We start from the raw sequence: 25,490 nt of genomic DNA, 5'->3' as shown, positions 1-25,490 counted from the left end.
GGCAGAGAGGCTGTGGCAGCAGTTGTCAGGAGCAGTTAACTTAACCTTTTTTTTTTTTTTTCCCCCAAGCACAGCACTTTGTGTTGGCACGAGATGGGGACATAAGGACTCGGATGATGAGACTTTTTTAAAACTGCCCTCCACATACGCAGCTCTTGGTGGCAACATAACTGCAGAATCAGCGTCAGAGTAGATAATAACGGCGGGAAATAATTGAATAACGGCAAATCAAGAGGTCATTGCTGAGGCTTCTGTCATCTTTATCTGTCTCATCCACAACTTCCACATCATTTAAGTAACTATGCCAATATAACATATGCTGCATAAAACTCCAGTGCATGTCAGTCCACCTTTTTTCATTCGTTAGTTAACGGTGCTTCATTCAGACTATGTTTTGGAACATTTAAAACAACTTATTCTTTTAGGAAGTGACGGGGAGAACATCAGCCATTTAAAAAAAGGTGGTGGAGACAAATCCCCAGTGTTCTGTGCCTTTGTCACACTAATCAAAGAGACGTGCTACTTCATGAATCTGTGTTTTTGTAACTTGACTTGAACCGCTGTATTGATTTCATTATTTTTTTTTGTTTGTCAGCATTTTCTTGCTGCTGTGTCTCATGGATGTTGCTGGGTAGGTTGCTGGCTGTGTAGGTGATTGAGAGTTGAGGAACAATTGAACGATGTCAGTTTCGATAGAGTTTTATCGTTTCAGTTGTAGTTTATAACAAAACCTACATTATGTGTTGATCCTACAAAAAATGTTGTGAGGCAAATACTTAACTTGGACATTTAATGACTACAACTGTTAGTGAACAGAGCCCAACACAAAAAAATATGATTGATATATGGAAAATGTTGTGATTCTGGGCTCAAATTATTAATTTAATCTTTAAAATGTCATTAATAAACAAATAATGTGATCAAATAAATGTATCGTATAGCTCACCTTCACTTTCAAATGAAACAAGCAGGGTGCACAAAGTCACGTATTACCAAATCTAAAAAAACACATGTAAATGCACCCACATCCAAACAACATTACACACACACACACCACTGACCCCTCTGCCTCTCTTATCTAGTCTGGCACCGCTTGTGAATGTGTAAGGTATAAACACAGGGATGGAGTGTGGAGTGATAGCTGTCTATCAGATGTAGACTGTTGTATTTGCTGTGTATTTACCTGGAAGAAACATTCCTGGCTTCCCCAGTGTGCCATCCAGCCTGAGGGGAAGAGACACGAGAAACGAAAGTAAAAAAAAAAGAAAAAGAAAAAGAAAAAAAAAAAAAACCCCGACCAGATGCTAAGGAGATTCAGTTGAGTAAACAGCACTTTATTCCAGCTCATGAGCAAAACAGTAAAACAATATAAGTCAATTTATAGAGCCAATAAAATTAAACAAATGGCGTCAGCTTGAACCATATTTATATATCGCTGCTTTAGGAAAAAAGAAAGAAAGAAAAAAACCAACGTGCAAGTTTTTTAAAGGGATGAACAAATGAATGCTATGTTCTTATTGAAGCTTTGAAAATAAACAGTGAGGCGTGCTCATGCAGACTGTTAGTCATCAATAAATCTGCTGGGGCAGGGGAAGCAGTTCAACATGCTCTGTAAAGCATTCCCTCTTCTTTTCATCACCTCAAATTAAGTGGGGATTTTTTTATCACGAGCAGTCACATGTCTCTAATTATTTTTCATTTACATTTGAAACAAAGCAGTCACTGCATTGTTGTGGGGATTTTTGCAGGAGTCAAATGTGCAGTCTTTGTCCTGGTGTTTGCTGTTGAATGCTACGTTCATGCCTTTTTGTAGGGTTGCAAAAAAAATAATGTTAACAATAACAAATTATTATCATTTTAGATAATTATGATAACTGTGATTAAAAAGAGTCTTCGCTCTATGATTCCTTGTTTTAAGGTGTCACATCACTGCAGTTAGCTATAAATTACATTAATTAAGAGTCGTCTTGATTTATTGAGATATTTTGGTGTCCTGCTGCTTTCGAAAATTTCACAGGGCATTACTGCGATTCAGCTGAGTTACTGTGAAAGGTGGTACGAGGTCCAGGTGACACACTTACATAAGTCTGACCTAATTTATTATCTAACCGACCTCCGAGGAGGGAGAGCGACAGGAAAATTGCTTCAAAAAAAGCAGAGAAAATCTGCGGAACGAGGGTGAAAGATTTTTACCTCGGAGGGGACTGGACTTCATTACAGCTCAAGAAAGCACAACAAGGTGTAACAAATCGGATGCCAGCGAGGCTCCTATGTGTCAGAGGAAAGGCAACAAACTGTGCAGCAGGAGCGGAATCCAGCTGACAGAAACTGTCAAGAGTTGCACAATTACTGAAACCTGAATAGAGGCAACTGTAATGGAGCCATCTCTCTTCCTGTTGTCTTCATGACCCGAGTGAGTTGACCATGATGTCACTGCAGATTATTTAAAGGGTCACTTTTGCACATAAAAGTGTGTTTAAAGGTCTTGGGGAGTACAACTGCGTATTTGAAAAACAAGTAGTTTAAAAGCCTTTTGTGGCTCCAGAGGAAGCTGCATGTTATTTGATAAATTGCTTTCAGTGGTGTCTCTCATTGGCAAAGTTGCATTGTGGGAAAAGTAGGCGCCAGGTTTTAAAAAAGAAAGAAGAATGCGCCTTATGTATTGAATTTGATCATTTGTTTTTAAACAACACTGTTATAGGAGTGCAATGCTAGACTAGTGGGCTGCTTTCCAGAACCTGGCGCCTACATTACCCACAATTCAACTTGCCACTGAGTGACATGCACCTTCCTCTGGAGCTACAAAAGGCTTTTTATTGCTTTTTCACATATGCAGTAGTGCTTCCTAAAACCTTTAAACAACACAATAAGTGGAGTTACCCATTTAATGACAGGACAATCTGAAAAACAAAAGGTTAATGGTATGCTGTGATTCTTTAAAATGACACTATATCATGTTTTCTGACTTCTTGTGACAATGAGGCTGTATCCCAACAGAATGGAAAAAAAAATCAAAAAATCAACTGACACAAGGTAAGGGACAGAGAGCGAGGGAGGAAGCGTGCGAAACAAAGTCAAAGACGGCACCTTCTCTGCAGCTCCTTGATGCGAACCATCATGTTGAGGTGACCCTGGGAATACTGCTCGATCACGTCTCGCACATCATACGGTTTCCGTGCTTGCTGTGGATCAATGCACGTACGCACACAAACACACACACACAAACCATAGCACAAACACACACACACACACACACACACACACACACACACACACACACAGGGACACAAAAGCCATTGTCAACCATTGCCGCTGTTGCTTGGTCCCCGAAAACATCCCCAACCCCCTAGGGTGCAAAGGGTTCATTGTTAACTCATTGTGTGTGTGTGTGTGTGTGTGTGTGTGTGTGTGTGTGTGTGTGTGTGTGTGTGTGTGTGTGTGTGTGTGTGTGTGTGTGTGTGTGCATTGTCGTGCATGCACTGACAAGTGCATGGTCATGTAGAGAGCAAATCGTGTTAAGGTCCTTTCACAGCTTTGTTTAGTGTGACGTAGATACAAGCAGCATCAGAAAGAACCCAGTGAACTCTTTAGGGTATCCTCGGTATATGCAGAGTGTAGCCTCTGCAGCTGAGATCGCTTAGGCCATAATTGAAAACATGTACAACACTTGGAGATGGTAAGAATATAGGAACCATTCTACAATAACATGTAGCATGAAAATGATGGCCAAAGTATTTCAAACATGATTATGTATTATTTTTTCACTGAAATATTTATTGTGCAAAATTTCCTAGTGTATTTCTGCTGACTTTATTACTGTTCCAGGCTGCGTCCTGCTGATTGTGTGTGTGTGTGTGTGTGTGTGTTTTTCAGTACAGTAAGTGAATTCCTACTGTAGCCCTAGAGACAGGTTAGCAGATTTCCCATGATACTACGGCTGAACTGAAGTGAGCACAAAGAAGACATGCAGGTGCAGGTTTCAGGCATTTTCGCACAAACACACACACACACACGCACACACACACACACACACACACATGCACACACGTGCACAGCAGAGCTGCAGCTGATCTATGCCCTCGGGGCTCCCCCCCCTTCTCATCCTGTACAACCGCACACTCACTCCATGCACACACAACACACTTCTCTCTCACTCCTTCTCAATCTGTCTCTCTCTTTATCTCTCCATCTCCCCCCTCCTTTGCGCTCCGCAAGTTTGCTGAATTTCTCTCTCCTCCTCTGGATTTCCTTTCTGCTTACCTGAAACTTCTTCCTGGCCACAAAGTACTGCATTCTGCGGAGGACTTTAACAGCTGACCTCTGGGCATGGGACAACCTGTGACAGAAAGGGAGACTGATTTAGTTGAAGAGAAAAACAATGATGGGGAAGTGTGCAGATGTTTCCTTGCTGTAAAATGTGAAGTGGCTTGTTTTGGACAAGCTGAGTAAAAAAAAACAAAAAAAAAAACTGAAGAGATCTGCAAGTCTGGCTCTTGCTGCATTGAAGAACAGGACGAGCAACAACAAAACACATGTGGCCCTGACAGGAGAGCACACATTGGAAGGTATGCATTCATGTACACAAAAACACTTGCTAACCTAGAGCTGTGTGTTTCAATCTGCCCTCTCCCAGTGCCTGTCTTATCAGTCACTACCACGAATCTACAAAACAAAGTGAAAGAAGGGAAAAACAGACTCGGTTTGCATTAAGAGGAGTCCCAAAACACACGTCCCCCCGGCACGAAGCAGCACATCTGTGTCAACACAAGGAAAAACCCACTGGTATGGAGCTAAACACTGAAACAGAAACCGCTGGATACAAACAACACACACAACCTCGTACTCGCATACCGTAGTGACTGTATGGCATGCAGTTGTGTTTGTTTCTTCAAGGAGGCTCTCTGTGTGCTGCGCGCTGGTGCTGCTCATGTGATTTATTGGTCAAAGAATGCCGAAGCATGTCCTTGGATAGAGCATGTGTGACAGCTGCATGTTTTCGCGACGAGGGCTATGAATGAACATGGATGAGAGAACTAATCGTGCTGTCAAATTTGTTGAGTGACTGGATCTCAGTCGACTGAGTGATTTAAAGCACACAAACAGTGTGTGCAGGCACAGACGGACGCAGGCGCACAGAAACACCAGCAGTCAAATCGTCATGTTCCAATTTAAATAAAAGGCATATTATATCATATTTTAATTCCAACCATTTGATTTTATTTAAACTTTTTTTCCAAGTGCATGGAGAAAATTCCAGATACATCATATATTAATGATGGTATATGTCAGTATTTAATGACCTAGTTTAATGATGTTGTAACACCATGAGGGATCATGGGAGTTGCTGTTTTCATTGTTTAAAAACAACCACGGTTGACAAAAATCTGGCAAAATAATGAACACTGACTTCATTTTGAAAAATGTAATTATTTCAAACCTCTTTCCAGATCACTCCGAGAAAGCCTCAAATATAAAAAATAATGTTAAGTGAAACCTGTGTTAGACTGTCCGACTGGGTGCTTGAGTCCTAAAAGTGCTAAGTAGGATCATGAAAGAGCTGCTTTATTATGGCAACAATCATAATCATGATTACCAGGTTACTCAATGACTCTGGAAACATCATGAATTCACTGGCCTTAAAGAAGCTGTCGTATTGCAGAGGATCGCCTCAAACTTTAAACATATTTGAACTGATAAACAAACAACAAATATTTGGTAAAATGTGTCTCTTGTCCTTTTTGGACACTCCAAGCAAAGGTGCTGACACAGCGCAAATAAACGCCTACAAAAATCAAAGCGGCAACTGGCATTGACCAGGTTTCTCGCAAACGGCGGCCCACTTGACCGCAGTGAGTGTAATTAAACATGCTGCAGCCTGGCTGAGAGCGAGCGCACCGCTGTAAAACAAAACAAGAGCATTACTGAGAAATGAAATACGTCACGGAAATGATTTATCTCGATTATCATTTTCTCATGATAACTAAAGGGCAAAATCTTAATTGAAAATAAAATAATCAATCTTCCTGCCTTGGGTTGTGGCCTAGTAATTAGCATTTACAACGTTCTTAAAGACTGCCAGCCACTATTCAACTATGAGTGTCAATTTGTTAAATAAACCTAAAGAATAACCCTAATATGTTCTTATTGATCGACTGTTGCGGACTTCATTCTTAGACAAATTATGCGGTATTATGTAATACAGAATGAGCTCCTATCTGGTGGGCGAGCAGGACTTGTTTCCATCTCTCTACCTGTCTTCTATTTCATGTACAGTTCATCTCAGAGACAGGTGACCTTTCAGCCATCTGTTGGTATCAAAGACAACAAGGTAAAGCTGGTAGGTCGCGGGATGGTGTGTGTGTGTGTGTGTGTGTGTGTGTGCTGTGTGTGCAGTGTACTCTCCTGAGACACTGGATTAGCAGCAAACCGTCACTTTGCCGGAGAGATTTCAAACTTCAAAATGATAAATATTAAAACGACGCGTGTTGCAATCCCACTTCTACACACACACCTCTCAGGATCATGTGCACCGTACCCACAAATGTGCTTTCATAATGCGCCGGATGTTTGCGTCGAACGGCCCTCAAAAAAATAAAGCGGCACATGAATGACTCCATTCTGTAGTCGAAGCCTACGCTTTTGTACGCAGGGGGTAATGTGTGTGTGTGTGCGTGCCTGTACTCTGTTTTAAACGACGTTGCTATCGAAGCAGACACACCCAAGTGAGCACACACGCACACACCCTCGACACACACAAAAACACACACACACACACACACCGCCCTCCCCCTCCCCAAACAAGGGTCTTTGTGGAGTCAACAAGTCGCACTGAGGTCTTAATTAGGCAGAGGAACAACAAAAGGACTTAACAGACAATGCGTTGACATGGGACCATAAAACATGAACATCAAAGGCCGTCGGGGCTGCTGTCTTTTTTCCTGCCCTCCATGCGAGGGCTGCCCGAGCTATAGGAGGAAATGCACACAAACAATGCCAAACATAAAGAGCATGAGGCCCTAGTTTTTTTTTTGGGGGGGGGGGGGTGCACCTCCCCACCTACATGCTCTCCATGGTTGGTGAGGAGAGGGATGTGTTTTTTTTTCCGCCTCTTTTCTGAGTGACTTGGAGGTTTGAGCGTAATTGGGAAAGAAAACACATGTAGGAAACAAAAAACATGTGCGGTTTTGATCGTTGTACAACTGTACCACGCTCCCTCCTTGCCCTCCTCCTGTTTCCTGCGTTTGACACAAATGCGCACACATGTTCATCGGGTAAGTGTGATAAAAGAATAACACGGGGGGTTTTGTCCGACACCGACCCTTCCTCTCCCCTCCTCCTCCATTAAACATTTGGCACACAGAAACTGGAGGAATGTAATTCCCACATCTCTCTGCAGATGCTGCCCTTCAAACACTTGCCGGCTCTGACTCTGCTTCCCAGTCATCTCCTCCCGCCTCCCGACCCTCCCTTCTCTTTTCTTGGTGTTTATTTTACATCTGTGCAGAAGAGTTGACACACTGTGTATCCCGGGGACTCCGCTTGAGTCAGCGAAGCTCAGATCTCACCCACGACGACTTCAATATATTTTCCATTGTCCTGCGCTGTATGATTCACTCTCTTTTGGGCGGGGCGGTTATGTGTTTTTCTTTTTACGGATTAAACCCCAACTCCTAGGTCCTCTCAACAGACTCGCTATTCTTCATTAGGTCAACTCTAAAAGTCATGTAGGAGCTGTGATTGCTGGAGTCGTGAACTGGCCCCATACCCCCTCTTGAAAAGCTGTGACAGATTTAGCCCCGTGGCCTCCCCTGGACACTTCTCTCTTAATAAGGTTTCTCTTTTTTCATTTTCAGATGGTCACTTCGGAGATCCCGGAGTTGTCAATGGCAACTCTCCCTCGTCCTCCCACCCCCTTGGCTCTTTCTTTGGCAGGGGACCGTCAAATATCCTGTGCTTCCATGGTGCGCTGCAATAACCTCGGAGTCAGTCAGGAGAAAGCAGCCTTAGACATCAATGCGCTATGGTCAGGCCTGGCCTGTGTGTGTGTGTGTGTGTGTGTGTGTGTGTGTGTGTGTGTGTGTGTGTGTGTGTGTGTGTGTGCATCTGTGTGAGATAAGCTTTATGACTAGTGCTTTGGTCCATCAAAGAGATGGGCTCTTCTTCTGTTCTCCTCAAAAACAGACATCCTTTTATCATATCTTGGAAGGATAAGATGACTACATTCTTTCAGGAATGTTTGATCTAAAAAGTGTTGGCATGCCAGAGGGTGCCCGTGTTAAGAATTATAAGGCCGCACTGCTAAGACACGATATTGTAACGGCCAAGTTTCCCCATTCAGCGAGCGTTTTAAATTAATAGGCTTCAATGCAAGAAATTAAGGTTTGTCAAGTGGGGAATTAAATCTTCTTGAGTGCAAGACGTTTTTCTTTCTCAGGCTATCTCTGCACTAGAACAGCTACATCTGAAGATGCCCCGAAACACAACAGTTAATGTTGTCTTTTATCTACTTCTGTTTTTGTTTGTCTGCAATTATCAGAAATGCACATTATCTACACTGTGTTTCCATATAGCCCAATGTATATGTTCTCATCTGCACTTTTTCTTTTAATTCTGTTTCATAAAAGGTTAGTGACCACAGCTCACAAGTGGTGCCGTTAGCATGCCCAACAGTCGTTTCAGAGCTGCTGTACCAAGATGTCCATAGCAAACCTGCTTAAAAAAGCCACTTGACTCCTTTCCCGTTGACAGAAGAGGAGTGTTCCTTTCTGTGGTGTGCCACATTTGATGCCACGATCACAATGGAAAAACAAGGAACAGTAGAAAGTAGCATGGAGGCCAGTGACAATGTTAGCATGGTACATTTCATTGAATTTTTCTCTCCATTCTGTCTGTTACAAATTCAGCGCTGACTGCACAATGTTGAAGCAACTGCTTGACCAGAGACCAATGGAACAACCACTTATGTGCCAACATCCGGAACTTCAACTCACACCATAATGTGGTATTGTGCCGGGAAAAGGGGTAAAAATGTGCCTGTCTTGTTTCCGTCAATGCTAACAGGGGCTGGAGTCGATAAAAACCCGTGACTGGGAATCAAAATAAGTTCCAGCCACCAGCCAAATGCTGGTAAAATATGCAAGTGGCACATGGTCATCAAAAGTAATCTATTGAGTGGGTGGTTAAATTTGACCAGTGGGCAAAAAAAGCTAATTTTGCACCCTGTCCGTGACAACTGCAGAGTCATTTGACCGTAAAATGAATGCATATTTGTACCCTTTCTCAATGAAGATGAAAGCCAGATGTTAGTGGTTGTAATTGGGGGTTTCGTCCAGTGTGAAAGGGATTGTACTCTCTCTTTTTTCTCAAACTTGACACATCCAGATCCTGGAAGGCTCGACGTGCTTCATGTGCAGCTGGCCACAGCTGGTTAAATATGGCTTCTGATACAATGGCCCCCCCCCACCCCGGCTCTGCGCATCTGCTCTGCTTGTTTTCATGTCCCCACCAGATCAATAGACACTGATCAAGACACGCCGGAGACAAAGAGCAACAACCAGGCCACATCAAAGCAGAGTGCCCATTAAGAGCTGATGACAAAGAGAGAACAGAGGGAGCAGGCCACGTTTGATGTGTGTGGCCTCAGAAAGACGGTGAGAGAGAGAGAGAGACGCCAGAGACGCTGTAGGTTTGCCGTCGCCCTAAACCTTCTGCATCTCCACTACAAACAAGCTGTCAAAGTACTGAACACCGTGAAACAAGCACATGTTTGTGTATATACTGTACATGAGGGAATGTATGGAGCAAACGCAGACAAATACAATGCATCGATCCATGTCATTTCCGTAATTTGACTTCAACAGTGCTGACAAAAAACAAAGCCTTCGTAAATACTAAATACTATGCTGCTTGTGCTTGTGCAAAGTATCCTGATGCAGTCGGACCCCCCCCCCAAAAAAAAGGTACGTGTGAATGACTACCATCTCTTAAGCTGATAAAGAATCCCGCCAATGAAAATGATTCCTTTCGGGAGACAGTCGGCATCCTGGTGACCTCAGAAAAAAACCCCACCCATGTTTAATGTTAATGAGTCTCACAACCTGTCATCATTTAGGGAGAACAGAGACAGACACAGCTCTTTTCCCACCACGCAGAGAGAGAGAGAGAGAGAGAGAGAGAGAGAGAGAGAGAGAGAGAGAGAGAGAGAGAGAGAGAGAGAGAGAGAGAGAGGGGAGCGCACATCTAACAAGTAGACTAATGACTGGTGAACTCTTCCTGACACGACTCTAACTGCCAAATTAACGAAAGATTTGGGCGAGGAGGCTTGCAGTTAGGCAGCGGGGAAAACCGAGAACTACAACCGTGGGGAAAAAAAATGTTTTTCCTTGGGTATGAAGGATTTTAATGTGGAAAATATAGACAAAAAGATCTAATGGCAGGTATTCTACAGATGACGGCTTCTCACATAAAATATAGATACTTGGAATACACTTCAAATCAATCCTACGGTTTAGTCTCTAAAGATACATGTGTGCAGTTCCTGGGAGCGGTCAGTTGTGGACAATGGCTACCTCTTAGATGTAACCAGACTAATTTGGGTTCTGAGGGTTAATGTTCCAGGCCTCAGGTGTAGCCTCAAGACGTGGCTGTAACTACTCTTCAAAGTGAGCCTAATTAGAGAGTCGGATAGATTTGGGGTTAATGACGCCCTCTTTGGGGCCAGACCTTCTTTTGGTCTAAGTGTTTAGCCTAAGGTGGGTCAGTAATGTGGGCATGCATGTTTAGTGAGTGCGTCTGGATAAAAACATTTTTTAACCTCATCAATCTGGTTTTAATGGTTGTTTTCGGTCTATTTTGGAGCTCTCTTTTCACGGCATGGCTCCATTGCGATGTTACTCATTTGGCTGGTCAGTCATCCGCTTTTGAGTCCAGACGAAAGTGTCTCAACAGCTTTCATCCAGCAACATCACGAGGACAAATTGTTCGATTTCCCTTTTTCATTGGTTTAACTCTCAGATGGTCTGGTTTACTTGACAATGAACATTTACAACCTCACAGCAGTGTTAACATGGCTGTGAACACTTAGCCTGGCTGAAGGGCACCATAGAAACATCCACAACCATTGTTGTCCTTGTAAGGTTACACACTGGCACCTCTGAACACACATCATTATCGGCTGGCTTTTATATTAGCTGGGATCATTGACTGTACAGCATGTAAAGATGGACTAACCTTCCAGCTCTCCAAATGTAAAGCCAACAAGCTTCTCTATGTTTAGGGATAGGAAAAAACTATTAAGTACACATCAAATACAATTTTCCAAAAGATTGTTTCTGTCATTTTAGGTAGTTCTTATCACAATGACGTTTGCTCGCGTGTTCATTCACAAGTTTGGTTTGATTTAGTTATTTGATGCTAAAAGAAGGAGGGTGAAGTCACAACTGACAGCTGAGCCCCGACTCCAACTCCAGATGACGTCAGTAGTGCAAGATGGCAGCAGCTGTATCTGGGATATTTTAACTTCACTTTTGTACAGTGGCTGGAAGTGGAGAAACGTCATCCATGGTTGGGATGTGCCACTGTCCTAAGCAGCAATAACAGCACATTCTCTCCCTGGATTACCATTAAACAACCCTTCATTTTTCATTCTTTTAATGACCATTGTTGTGATTAAAATTCAAATTTAACTGTGTAATACAGTTGACTGTGATTATGAGATACCATAAAAATCTTGCACCATTGCTAGCCTACCGACAAACCAGCTACAGTCAAGAGACATGATATTTGCACTGCACTGGATAAAAATAAGCATTTTCAATTTGCGACCCAGCTGTGTATGACATTCTCCCCGACTGCACACGCGTTTGTGCACCTATATGAGAGCTTGGCTGACCAGCTTCAGTCTAGAATGGCATGTGGAGAGTTAAGCCTCGCAAAGGGGCCACACACGGAAATCCACATGCACTGGCATCTTGCAGGCACATATATAGACGTACATACCAATGCATTGACATTCAACACTTACAATCCTCCCTGTTTAGACCAACATTCTTGAGGTCGAGTGTGTTTGCGTGCGTGTGGGTATGCGCGTGCGTGATATGCGGACAGGAGGGCGATTGGGTTTCTCCAGTGGGGGACGAGGGGGTGAGGTGGTGAAGAAGGATTTATAATTCATGGCCTAATAGGATTTGTTGCTGTTTAGCAGGATTAGGCATGTTAAAGAAAGAATCTATTTATTGCTGCCAGTCGGGGGGTCCCCTAGCCTGGGTGGGGTGGGGAGGTCTTGGGGGTGGGTAGTAGTGAGGTGAGGTTGGGGGGGTTGCACACTGGACCCTTGAATTTTTTTTCCCCCAATCATTTTTGAGGATAACCCCTGGTACAGAGGCCCCTAAGCACCAAAGCCAACCCCCTCCTCACAGCCCTCAGTCCCACTACAGCCACCATCTTTGGATTAAATTGGCCGTTTTTCTTTTACAGCGCTCTGATAATCCGAGCACATGAGCCCAGTCGTTGGTCATGCCAGCACTCATGGCTGTTCATCTGTGTTTTTGTGTGTGTGTGTCCAGAGACAATTAGCGCCAGCACACCCTCGGGGGAGCAAGGGCCTGCTGGAGGTGGCGGTCACAGTCCTGACCACGTTCAGCCTGGCTTAACCCTGGCTATGGACCCAGCAGGAGGATGCAGAAGAAGAAGAAGAAGAAGAAGAAGAAGAATGGAAGAGAGAGGGAGGGAGAGAGAGAGGGAGGAAGGAAGAGATGGAGGGGGACCTGTGGGCTTTCTTAGCTAAGGGGCTTCCCTTTAATAAGCCAATCAGTTTAGATTATAAAACCGTGCTCCTTTTCAAAAGAACATTATTCTTTCATTCATTCGTGTGTGGTTGGGGCTGAGGTTGGGGACTGACTGACATTAAAGACTACTGTTTAATTAGTCCTTTCTACAGTGGTCAGCCTTTTCATTCCTATTGGAGGCCTGAATGGCTTTCTTAACGGCGATTGCTGTATGTGTCTGTTTGTGTATTAAAGAAAAAGAAAGAAAGAAATGTGAAGGGGCAGCACTTTTCATCCTCCATTAAGCTTTTACAATCCTATCAAAACTCTGTGTATACTGAATATATTTCCCTTTTGTTGAGAGGAGAGGAGAGGAACGCAGCTGAGAGCTCTGGCCAAACACAAAGCTGCAAGGTTCCTTTAAAATGTGGAGAAGAAATCAGCGTTTTGTGGAAATCAACATCCACATCAGTGTCTGTTTATCTAACCTTTAGTTTGGTTTTCATTTATTTGCGCGATGACAAAAGATGAGAAGCGAGCTAATAAAAGCATACAAATAATAAGATGAGCAGCAAATACATTCCTCTGTAGTTCCACCACGTTTCTACCCGTATTCGAACCAGCTCAAATTCAAGTTTCTTTGGCTTCAACACATCAGGCTGTTCAGTCAATACCAGAGTAAAGTGCTGAAACTATGAGTAAGCGAAAGATGAGATAGACAGAGAGAGAGAGAGATGAGGCGGTGGAGGGAGTGGGCGCGGTAGCAGTTGTAAGTCGAGGTGGAGGGGAGGGATTTATGGCAGCAGATGAGGCTGAGAACGTCTTTGCAGACTTTGCTTTCATGGCTTCCGCTCCAGGTCCACCGTACAATTAGCACACTGCCTCTGTCTCCACGTCTGTCCTTGCCCGGACGGTAATTATACCAGCAGTCCAAACACACATGCAGACAGACAGGCAGGCAGGCAGAGAGACAGGAAAGCTGAGAGAGGCTGAATGAGGTCGTATCACTGGTCTGATCCTGCATAACCCTCAACTGGTGATTTATTGCTTGTACAGTAAAGATATTAAGTTATTGAGATTTTAGGCTTTTTGACTTTTTGGATCATGATGGGCTTTGGCGTATCCAATCAACCAGAAGCGGTTTAGAGTCTCTAATCTAGTCTGCAGACTTGAGGATTAAGACATGGACTCAATTTACATCACAGAAATTAGGAGTTAAGATTTCACTGAAGACATGACTTATGTGAAGCTTGACTTAAAGAGACTTGAGACTAAAAAAACAGAGGAAAAATGAATCTAGACACCTTTTCAGATCTATAAAAATAAGAATTATTTACCATGTTTTTTTACCTGGTTATTTCTTCTTGATGACGTCTACTCCTGCTCCCTCATTTAAAAATACAGAGTTGATGAATATGCAAAGATTATACAATACAAAAGCTAAACTGCTGGACACAACACTGTGTGTCCAGCACAGGCAAACTTTCCCCTTTCAGCAGATGAATGAGAAAACAACCTCTGCATTTTTAACTCTGCTCCTCCATCACTCTGCGCAGTGAGGGAGTGAAGTGGAGCAATGTAAAAAAAACACTGTTAACACAGTTTTGAGGATGCCATGTGAATTAACAGTCAGACTTTTAATTGACTTGTCATCTTTATCTAGAAATAAGACTTGAACTGAGACTTGTCTCCACAGGATGTGAGGCTAACTTTGACTTGGTCCGGGATGGTTTAAGTCTTCCGTTACTACTTTGACGATTTTCAACCAGCTTTGTGTCACTACGTGGGCAGCACATGCAAATGAACAACGTTGAACTTCGCTCTATTTTGCCTGCAGCCAGCACTCCCCGCTCATTTACTCTGGGGCTATTGCTCCAACTACAGATTGTACTCCCACCTACGCAGTCACAAAGAAGTCGAATTTCAAGAGAGAGCGATCGCAGGACGGGTTTGTGAACTGGCCACGAACCAGACAAAACCAAGCACCACCCAACTATGTTGCTAACCAGCAGAAGCATTTGTTGGCCGGTTGATATAAGTTTCCTACTATTGATTTAAATCGAATAAAACAGCCCTTCATGGAGCACCAATTTCAAACATACTGGAGTGTTGATGACGGTTCTCAATCATCCAGGTCATGGTAACTACTACTGGACTTGCCTTAGTTTCTTGAAACTGAGCCAGGAATCAGACCTGCATCTTTTAGACATGGCACATAATTCATGTTTAGTTAAGGTAAATCCACATGTTTTCAAAAGGTTTCCATTAGCTCTTTATTTGGCTCAACTGGTGGTCCAAATCCGCCTCGGCTCCTTGCCTTCTCATAGTTTCAATCTTACAACTTTTTATGTCTTCTTGTGTTGACAGCAGGGGTGATGTTGCAAATTTTAATTTGTAGGCTTTTTTGAGCGCATTCTTTCACTATTTGCTGTTGAAATGTTTCCCAATGTCCAACAGGGACTATTAACTTTTATCTAATCCAGACAAAAAGACAGAGGGTTTTTTTTTTTTGTCTATTCTGAATAGTTACATTAACCTAATCCTGTCAAACAGTCAAGGATCAATTCTAGATTTTGGCGGAATAAGCCGAGCACAGCGTGGTGTCGTGTGACTGGAACAAATGTATGTCCATATCATTTTGTACGAGTGAACAGCATGAAAACATGACTACGTTAAAAAAAAAAAAAAAAAAACTGACTACAGGCTATGATCCAACCTGAGTGTGTAAGCAGTCCGGGTCAGAAACGGCTCCTTGCTCGCTGCGATAGTGGGATCAGATGACTGTACACTGAGAGTTCACAGGCCCAGGAGGAGGTGAAAGATGATCAGAGGGCTCGGTGGGTGCAACAGGGTCTATGATTGGTCAAATTGACCCTCCTAATGTTCTCTGGCGAGATGAGATGTGAGAGGGGAGAGTGTCAGGGGAGATTGTGGGTCTGTATCACTGCTCTTAGGCTCCTCTAAAAATTATACGGTTATTGTTCAACGCTTCTTCTTTCTCGCCGACACTGTTTTGCATGCATTTAAATGCCATAGGACAGCTGTTTGAAAAACATCTGAGTACTGTTCAAGACTCTGGGGCAGTATCTTACAGCAAAACCTGGCAATGTCATTGTGTGCCATTCAAGTGTTTTTTGAATATAATGTAAGCAGGTGACGGACTGTATTAACACATCACTTAGACTAGATGTCTGTATCTTTCAATGACACCCCTTTTGACATGTCCTTGAACGTGTTTGAATATTGTTCGAATACAACGCCTGCATGTTTTGTAATCAATCTGTGTGATATTTGTGTTACTTTTCCAAGTTCTTCAGCAGTGAGCGGCGAGATCTGCTGATCCTGAGATTGCGCTCCGAAAGGAATCAAATCTAATTTGAGTGGGAGAACAAACAATAGCCAGAACATTTGGGACAATGCTGAAAACAGGAGCGACTGCCAAACCTCTAAACAGACCACAGTGAAGAGAGCGTCCAATCTATAAGCCCAGAAGGTAAGACTAAACTCCACGTCCGAAATGCTGGTAAATATGTATGTTGCACTGGATTAATAACTTTAAAGTAATATGTCAAACAATCCTGCAGCCTGGGGTCAAACGTTTGCACACAAATATGAGACAGATACAGAGAATCCTGCAAGGACATGCACAATTTATAACTGATGTAACACTACCATGATATAACAACATTGACCTAATAACACGACAGAGTCTGCAAGCCAAGGGAATGAACATGATGAAAAATGATTTCCAACAGGACTCCACACTGACAGACAGTAAAAACAGACATGCTGGCTCAGCGCCTGGAGCATTAAATGACAGGCTGGAGTTCAGAGGCATTTATTTGTCATAATACTAAACTAACTTGAGATCAGCTGATATCTGTCAACACGATTCACCTAACATCGCTGCGTTGCAACACTGAACAACTGTGTCAACAATGCGGAAATTAAGCAATGAGGCACAAGGTAAAAAAGAATGGAGCAATAAAAAAAAAAAGAAAAATTAAGAAGGAGGATGAAGAAATGTCAGACTCATCTTGTTTTCAAAGAGCTGGGTTATGAGAGCGGTTATCTGAAACGAGGCGCTGGGAACGGGGTGCAAAGCCATAATTGGATGTTTGTCCCCGGCCAATTTTTCAGGGCAAATTATCAACGCATGGGTTGGATTGCTGGAACCACATTGTGGAGGTGGAAACAGTGGGAGCATTGAGGGGCCAGCGTGACGCGCTAATAGAATCATTTAGCACACTGGGATAACGACAGCATGTGATGGATGGAGCGAAGGCCCTGCATCTGCTGCTGCTGCCGCCGCCGCTGCCACGTTAGCCCTGCTGACTCACTGCTAAAGGTGCAGGCATCAGAATCTGTGTGTATGTGTGTGTGTGTGTGTGTGCCTCTCTGTATATTTCTACATGTGACGGTGAGTGTTTGCAAGTGTGTGTGTGCCGACAATGAAGTGTGTGTATAAGCATGGCAAAAGGCCCTCCTGGCAAAATCCACAGAGCCTTGTCTATCTCTGAGGGTGTGGGTAAAATGATGACTGGGCATGTTGCTTTTGGAAAGCCTGCTGCACTGTGCCATCTCAGACTCAGGACGTGCCCTCCCCCCCTACTCCCGAAAACAAACTGTCGCTCATGGCTCGCCACTGACCTCCAACTTTCCAAACTCAAATAGGCAAAAAGAAATATACTCTGGATAAGAACAACGATAGAAATGTAATCATTTCAAGTTTTTTTTTCATGTTGACACAGAATGCTATACTGGATCACCACTTCAAAGTTAAAGATTGTGGAGAAAATTGGAATAATTAAAATGCTGCACGCTGCAATTGTTATGACTGCAGCAGAGTAAGTGTCTACAGTTTATATTGTGTGGCTGCTTGTGTGTGTGCCCGCACCTATAGATTAGTGAAATGGAAGGAGTTATGTCATGCCAATTTAAAAAAAAAAAAAGAAAAAAAAAAAGGTCTGGTTCATTTTCTGCACAGACTATGTTAGGTGAGTGGCAGATGAGGCACTTTAATGCTGCAAACATTTCTAGTTTGAATCATCAGTGCAAAAGATGCCTGTGTTGAAAAAAACAAAGACTGTGTTGTTCTGTAAGTTTGTTTCAATAATCAGAAAAAAGGGAAAAAAATCCAGTCCTGATCTTAAAATGATGTTGTATATGCATCACTATTGCAGGCTTGGGCTTGGGACTGTGTATTGTACACTTTTGGATGAAGTCAGCTTACAACGGCATTTCAGATTTACTGCAGCTCTAATTTGGCATGCTTCGCCACACAATAGGCCAGTGGCTCTGCAGCATTTATAGCTATTTGCTAAAGCACAGTGTCAGAAAAAATTATCCATGCTGCTATTTCATCGAGGAAACATGTTTGCGAAGGGGGGGAATACTACAAAGCTTCAAAACACTGCATCAGACAAATTCAACCATGGGCCAAATGCGGTTTGATGCCGATTCATTAGTCGTGTCTGTTGGTAGGCACAACAATACACACTCACAGGTAAAATAATCTATTAAAGTTTAATGTTGTGTTTAGTCACGATCACCAACTTCCGTATAATCTGACGTTTTCCTGAAGTTACAGCGACAGGCGACCCAATAAAATGCACCGTTACCTTCAACAAAATTGCATAGTTCTCCAGGTTTGAACATTGCTAGTAACAATTTGGGAGAATGTAAGTACACAACTCAGTAAAATACATAATAATTGGTCGGTTTGAGACATTTTAATGCAGAGATGTTACATATTATGTCTTTAAATCATAAAGCACAACTTTCCTTAAACTGAGCCTGCTCTGATATTACTATCAATTCAACTTAATACAAAAACAACAAACTAATCATGCTTATAGGTAAACATAAAAGCTCCACAGATGACCCAGCATGTCCCTGGGAGTGTAGGATATTAAAGCAGAGGGCTGTATGTGCTGTATTTGGCCGGATGCCAGTCCAGGAGGGGGGACTTTTCATACATGAAATCCTCTCCATGCAGGAGGTGAGGTAGCCTGGAGCTGTCAAGAGAGGCTCTTGTCCACCCCTGCGTGGCGCACACTGCTGCACTATGGGAAACACAACCTCACACACAACGCACACAAAAGCTCATATGTGTATTCAGCGCTCCTCTCACAGATAAGGATACACATACTCACAAAAAGACGGCCTTGAACACATGCACATGGAAACAACGGAGGAAGAAAAGGTTGGGGTGGGGGATGAGTGGTGTAAGAAAAGGGAAAGAGCGAGAGAAAGGGCAGTGGGAGAAAGAGTGCGAGATAAAGAGAGTGAAAGAAGGGCTCGACAAACAAAAGAAAAGTCAGTTACACACAGGGAGCGAGGAGAGCAGGAAAAAAAAGAGCTGAAAAAAAACCAAAATCAGCAAAAAAAAAAAAAAAAAGGCAGAGGGAAGAAGAGGAAAAAAAACCCTGCCTTCAGTCTTGGAGTGGGAGGAGTGAGAAGGAGCGGCAGCCGAGGAGAGGGAGGACAGAGAGAAAGAAAGGAAAAAGAGATATGGAGAGAAAAAGAGAGGGAGACAGCAGAGGAGGAGGAGGAGAGTGTCAGGGCTAGGGGTGATTAAGCCTGGGGTCTCCTCTCTGCAGAGACACGTGCGCAGACTTAATCAAGTCGACGCCAGCCGGCCACATTTCCACATTACTCCCTGGCCGCCTGCCTGACAGGTCCGAACGAGAGAAGGGAAGAGGACCTGAAGGAGTCCGCCCGCCCTACACAACCACCGACCCACCCCGCTGCCTCCTTCTCCTCCTCCTCCTCCTCCTCCTCCTCGTCTTTTAGCACCCCCAGGCCCCTGAGCGATGCCAGAACACATGTGAGCGGCGTCGGAGGGAGTGGATGGTTGTAAGTTAGGGAGCAAAGAGCAGGAATACTACTGACTCCGCCAAATTAAATGTTATTAGCTGGGAGTGCGCACGACTCCCCCTGAAATCGTAACGGTCTTCTCTTTTCGTAACTTCAAATTACTTTTACACGGTGATCGAAGAAGTATTCAGATCATTTACTGAGGTAAAAGTACTAAAACTGTTGTACTATAACTAAAAAACCTGCATTCAAAACCTAATTTGATCAAAAGTATATATTATAGATGATTTTGGATTGATATCATTCCTGCATCAATGTGTATTATGCATTTTACTACTGTAGTTGTATAGAGTTGAGCTATTTTCACTTGTAAAGTTTACAGCAATGCATCATATTCTATAAGATCATCATGTGTAAAGCTTTTTTCATTAATTTTCCAGCTTATCCAAGAGTTTTTACCTCATGAAGAGAGAACACTTCATCCAGTTTATGAGTAAAAGAATAAAGTTGAAGGAAAACAGAAACAGTCATGTAAAGAACCTCACATTTGTATTCATGTACAGTGCTTGCATAATGTGCTTAGTTCCATTCCACAACTGCTTTTACAAAACCTGAAGAGGACGTGCTGCGGCTCTGTATCCCCCCCGTCTGATCGCTTTGTTTTACCTGCTGTCTCTTTAAGGAACCCCCCCCAGTCAGCTCTAATTGGTCAGCTCACGCATGCCTGACCCAGCGCCACTAACAACAACAGAGCAGTTGTGCTAAATCAGTTCTTACGTGCCAAACTAACTGCGAGGCACAAGTAACAATCATTTGTGACACGGCAACATAGTGTGATGTCACAATGTCACGGAATTAAAGGCGGGACAACTGATGAAGCGTTTCAGGAGCAGCGTTTACAGTGGGAGAGAGGAGCTTCTGTTGGTGCGGACTTTGATCTTTTTATCTCTCAATCTTTCACATGCACAGGAAGACGTATATAACACTGAAGGAAAGGGGAAAACAAAAAAAACAAAAAACCATAATAGGTCTCTTAAAAGATTACTAATTTCTTGTAGAATTTGCAGTACTTTATCACTTAGATCTGTAATCAATACAGTCTGAGGCTGAGCTACTTTCTGTTAAATTCTGTTGCAGTCACACAGCAGTTTTGAAAGTGTGGTCGTCTTCTGCGGTCTGAATATTTCAAAAACATTTCTGAGAATACGCTTTAACAGTCATATTTGAGCACGACATGAATGAGTGCGATTATCTGTCTCACTTAGTCACTCCGAGAAAATACGCAGTGCGCACACCCTCAACCACACTCACTTTCATAACCTCCATTCGGTTGCTTTATTCTTGACATCCTCTCCCTCTCGAGAACACAGTACACCTTCTCTTCCCGCTCTTTTCTCCTCCGCTACTCCTATTTCACGTTCACGCTGTTTTTTTTTCTCTCCTCGCTGGAGGCCAAGTGGGTCCAGGCTCAAGGTGGGGTATAGCGATGTCATTTAATAAGCAGCTTAACTTCGGCACACACGCCACAGAGATCGACCTGCACAGGCAGCTACACTATAAAAAATGTCCAACCGGGACTCTTGTATTGCTTTAGTCTGAACCAGTACTGATTCTCCCTGTGTGTGGATGTCTACATTAGTGCAATGACATCAAGAACACACAATCCAAACTTCCAGGCGAGGGGAAAGTTAAGCACACAACAGTCAGTGATGAAAAATGCCTTGCTCTTCATGTACAGTTCTGTATATATATTCCAGCTCTGAGGTTTTTTTTTTTGTTGTTGTTGTTTTTTGCAGTGGCGCTCAGCGTTATTTCACAACAATGGGGCCTGCTTACAGCATTTCCAGTAATGGGTCAACTTCTAATGTCCTGAAGTGAAAGTCCCTGACAGAGGTGGATACCGAGAGACGTTTGGTTCAAAGCTGCTGTTTTCTGAACAAACTACTGAGGTGTAATTTCAACGTATCAACGAAACAAGGGCCGGCCTGTGCCAGTCTAATCTCTCTTAAAATTATGCACAGGTGGTTTGCTGATAGGGTACGAAGGTGTAGATACGGTGTGTGTGTCCGAGCATGTGTGTGTGTGTGTGTGTGTGTGTGTGTGTGTGTGTGTGTGTGTGTGTGTGTGTGTGTATGCGCACTTGTGTATCTCCTGGCACAAGCACAAAGCTCAATCCTAAACATATGCGTGCGTGTGTGTGTGTGTGTGTGTGCGCACAAACACACAAGGGGGCCTTCAGTGGTCTCCTCTGACCTGTGAGTGAGGGCTAATTAAGTGAAGGGAGATGACAATGAACAAGGGCCTCCCATAGGCCAAGCCATCACTCAGGCCTGCTGTAATGAACACCCACCTACAGGTGTGCTGATCCCCAGACAACTCCACACACACACACACACACACACACACACACACACACACACACACACACACACACACACACACACACACACACACACACACACACACACACACACACACACACACTCTCACAGAAACACACGCACACTCACACACACAAAATACCTCCTTTAACACATAGGAGTGCACACTCCAACGTGCTTCCATATGTGCAGTGCATTATTAATGCCTGCACACATATGTTAGCAATACACCAGGAAAAAAAAAAAAAAAAGCTGTGGTGATACACAACAACACACCGACTCACATGGACACGTGCACACACTGACATTTCGGAGCGGTGCCGAGGCTCTGCAGGCCCCCTGCTCTTGTTTTGCTGAGGGCTGTCACAACCGCAGCGCTGACAGTTCATTAGAGAAGAGTCGGCCATCGGAGACAGGCAGAGACTCACTAACATCTGTCACCTGGTCGGCCGGACACCAAGCTCCATCAAACAATAATCACACATGACTGGTAGGAGTTATGTAGGCTTAAAATCAAATCTCAAATGCCGCAGTCTTATTCGATATTTTCCATGTTCTTATGAGACACCTAATGCCCTTAAGTGTTTTTTTTTTCTCTCTCTCTCTCTCTCTCTGCCGGCAAGTGGTGTCATTTATCATAAAAAGTATTTTTTACTTGACGAAGGCTCTCGGGAAACGGTAACCAAATCTACCCCATACTATGTTTTCATTTCACATTTCAATTTAGAATAATCTGCTGCATGAATAATGATACTGAGGCGGCCTTCCTTTATGCCAGAGCACAATTTAAATGTATTTCCTTCACAGATTAAGACCAGGTCTCCCCTGCTGACACGCCTTTTCCATTTCCAATGAATGATTAAACTTCCCCATTTCATTTCCTAGAAACGTGCCAGGTTGAATGCCATGGCTACGCCTGCAGCAAAACTTCGTGCCGGCGTTTTATGGGCTTAATTAATGGAGCCTAATTGCCTCTGAGAAGAAATAAATAAGGCAGCCAGCAGAGCGCATCCTACTGTTAACGGATTATTTCCTCTCTGAAAACAATAACAGAATGTTCTGGTTTGTTCCCCGGAGGCCAGTTAAAGATTCTCGGCCTCAATATTTGTTACAGGCGGGTTATAAATGCAGAAGCTGGTCTTCCTTGAGCTGTGTGTCTAACGAATGACACTGAAAAGAGATTGAGTGGAATGAGAGCTCGTTTGTCCTGCAACGTAATATTTTCCCATGTCACAGTAGTCATCCGTAAAATTAACCTTGGAAAAAACATTACTGAAATATGGAAGTCGCTCCAACTTTGATGAGTTTGAAGCTCACACAATCCCTGTTGGCGCAATCACTATTCCGCATGTAATGAGAAAGGCCTCCAGCCAAAACAAAGGCAGCCCGCTCAAAAGAACATGTTTTCTTTCCCCCTTCCTTGGTCTTTCTAGTACTGTGACGACAGGAAATGAGTCTCGACATCAAAGTCTGTGGAGGAAGTGACTCTCTTCCCCTCCTCTGTGCGGAGTTGTCAACTACACCTGACACACGATTGGAACACACACGTACTGTACATGCACAAATACACCGCCTAGACATTTTGTTTCCGTCCTCTCACATAAACTCCAACCATGATATCACCCGATGGTGTAATGGCAGGTCGGGGGCCACAAACAACTTGAGCTTTCTCAGAGGCCCGGTAGAAGAGCCATTGGACATTTTTATAGAGCGGAGAGTTTGCATTTTGTAGGGGAGGATCGTCCCGCGGAGGAATGCAAATATTTAGCCTGGTATATAATGAAAATTACACAGTACGACAGGAATACCTGTGCAGCTACCCAGGTGATCGCCAGCCTGGCTCCATCCACCAGGACGTAAATATAGTAATTACCCAGAAGCCTCATGGGCACAAAGGGGAGTCAATAAAGAAGTTTTACTGGCTGTTACTGGACAATGATTCATGACTAAAAATGAACTTGTGCTGGCACAGCAGGACTGCGGATGATATAACCAATCAGAGAGGCCATGAGAATGTTTCTCCGAGCTTTAGGGTAGACGTAAATATTTGTTGCTCTGTGATAAAGAGCAGGGGATTTATTTGAGTGGGAGACACAACAGCCAAGAGTCCGGTCAGCAGTACCGCCCGAGGAGAGAAGACTCGGGTTAACACTCTCACATACTCACACATCCCACCGACTGCTGATGCGGTGTAGCCGTAGCTAGTGAAAAAAGAAAGGCCTCCGGTCATGCAGACACAAACACCTCCACTGTTTACATAGTGTAGTCTGACACTGTGTACAGTGACCAGTGGGGAACAGTGTTAGTGACAGACACAGAGAGAGAGAAACATAAAAAAAAAAAAAGAAAAAAAAGAAAAAGGAAAACTCAAGAACAAGATTCATGGAAAGATGTAGAAAGTAGGGTGAGAAAATATATCAAAAAAATAAAAACATAAGGGAGCAAGGAGTTATGAATTGACAGAAACAAGACAGAGAACAGAAGGGAGGGAGGAAGAGGGACAGTGCCCCCTACAGAGAGGACAGAAAACTCTCACTGCAGTGACCTTGACACTGAGGAGAAGAAACGGAGAAAGAGCCCCGCAACCTGTGTCTGATGCAATGACAGATGGACATTACAACAAGAGATCAACACATATGTACATATAAATCTGTAGACACAACGCACGACTTCGTAAAGTAGAATGGTGTGAACATTTAAAAATAAAGTGACTTTCTTCAGCATGTATTAAACAAGCCAGTATTTGAGTTGCCGTCTCTTTGTGTTTGCAGACTGTCTCCTTTCACCCACGTGTCCTCCTCTCATGTGTGTGTTTGTGTATTTATGTGGCTTGTGTGCATGTCTTCATGCTCGCTGTGAGCGTGCGTCGGGCTGTGCGAGTTGAAATGGATTTTCCAGAGGCCTACAATACCGGTGCCATGTGTGAGAGGTTCTTTCCCTCGTATATTGGCCATGACACCCTCCCTCCCTCGCTGCACAGCACGGCAGCCAGCAGCACCTGCTGCACCGTAAACACACCTGCAACGCAGTAAAACCATGGAAACACACAGCATGGAAAAAACTTCACAATAGGCATACAATGCAGTATGTAGAGACAATGGAGCCGAGCATACACTTGAACAAAGACTACGCATACTAGGCTCCTGGCCTGTTTTAGCCACTTTTGGGTGGTATATCAAACTTTATAGTATTTTTTTCCCCATCTAAATATGACAGAAATGGATTCTACATTTGAACAGAAAGGGAGCTCTACTATGGACATAAAACAGATGACAATGAGCTACAGCCTATCACAGGCTAAACTGCAGAGAAAATTTGTTTTGTTTTTCAATGACTAAAAACAACAAATCCGCCTAAGAATTATATGTATGCCTGCATTTGGTCAACACATAGTCGTGCTGTGCTGCCTCCCTGCTCCTCCTGCCAGCAGAAATCTTGACCTCAGAGTTTTCTTTATTCTGGACTCTGTGTAGTTTTGTGGCTAGCCTCCATCTTCATAGAGCTTTGAGTGGCTTTTGTAGCAGCT

General features: G+C 43.5%; 1 protein-coding gene across 7 annotated transcripts in view; it reads right to left on the bottom strand.

The window, feature by feature from the left end:
• The window catches only part of kcnq1.2 (potassium voltage-gated channel, KQT-like subfamily, member 1.2), a 171,653-nt gene that overhangs the window by 61,329 nt on the left and 84,834 nt on the right, over window positions 1-25,490 (bottom strand). For 5 of the 7 annotated variants that reach the window (XM_037107771.1, XM_037107775.1, XM_037107774.1 and 2 more), the window contains 3 exons: window positions 4,261-4,336; window positions 3,088-3,182; window positions 1,184-1,224 (listed from right to left, as the gene is read on the bottom strand). In XM_037107771.1, the coding sequence (XP_036963666.1) occupies window positions 1,184-1,224; window positions 3,088-3,182; window positions 4,261-4,336 (212 nt within the window). Of the gene's footprint in view, window positions 1-1,183; window positions 1,225-3,087; window positions 3,183-4,260; window positions 4,337-25,490 lie in introns of those variants that run through there. The other 2 variants (XR_005076581.1, XR_005076582.1) reach the window with 1 other exon arrangement.

The sequence above is a fragment of the Acanthopagrus latus genome, chromosome 8 (genome assembly GCF_904848185.1).
Source record: "Acanthopagrus latus isolate v.2019 chromosome 8, fAcaLat1.1, whole genome shotgun sequence".
NCBI classification, from domain to species: Eukaryota; Metazoa; Chordata; class Actinopteri; order Spariformes; family Sparidae; genus Acanthopagrus; species Acanthopagrus latus.
The sequence above is the reverse complement of the archived record's forward strand: the minus strand, read 5'-3'. Positions and strand labels throughout refer to the sequence as shown.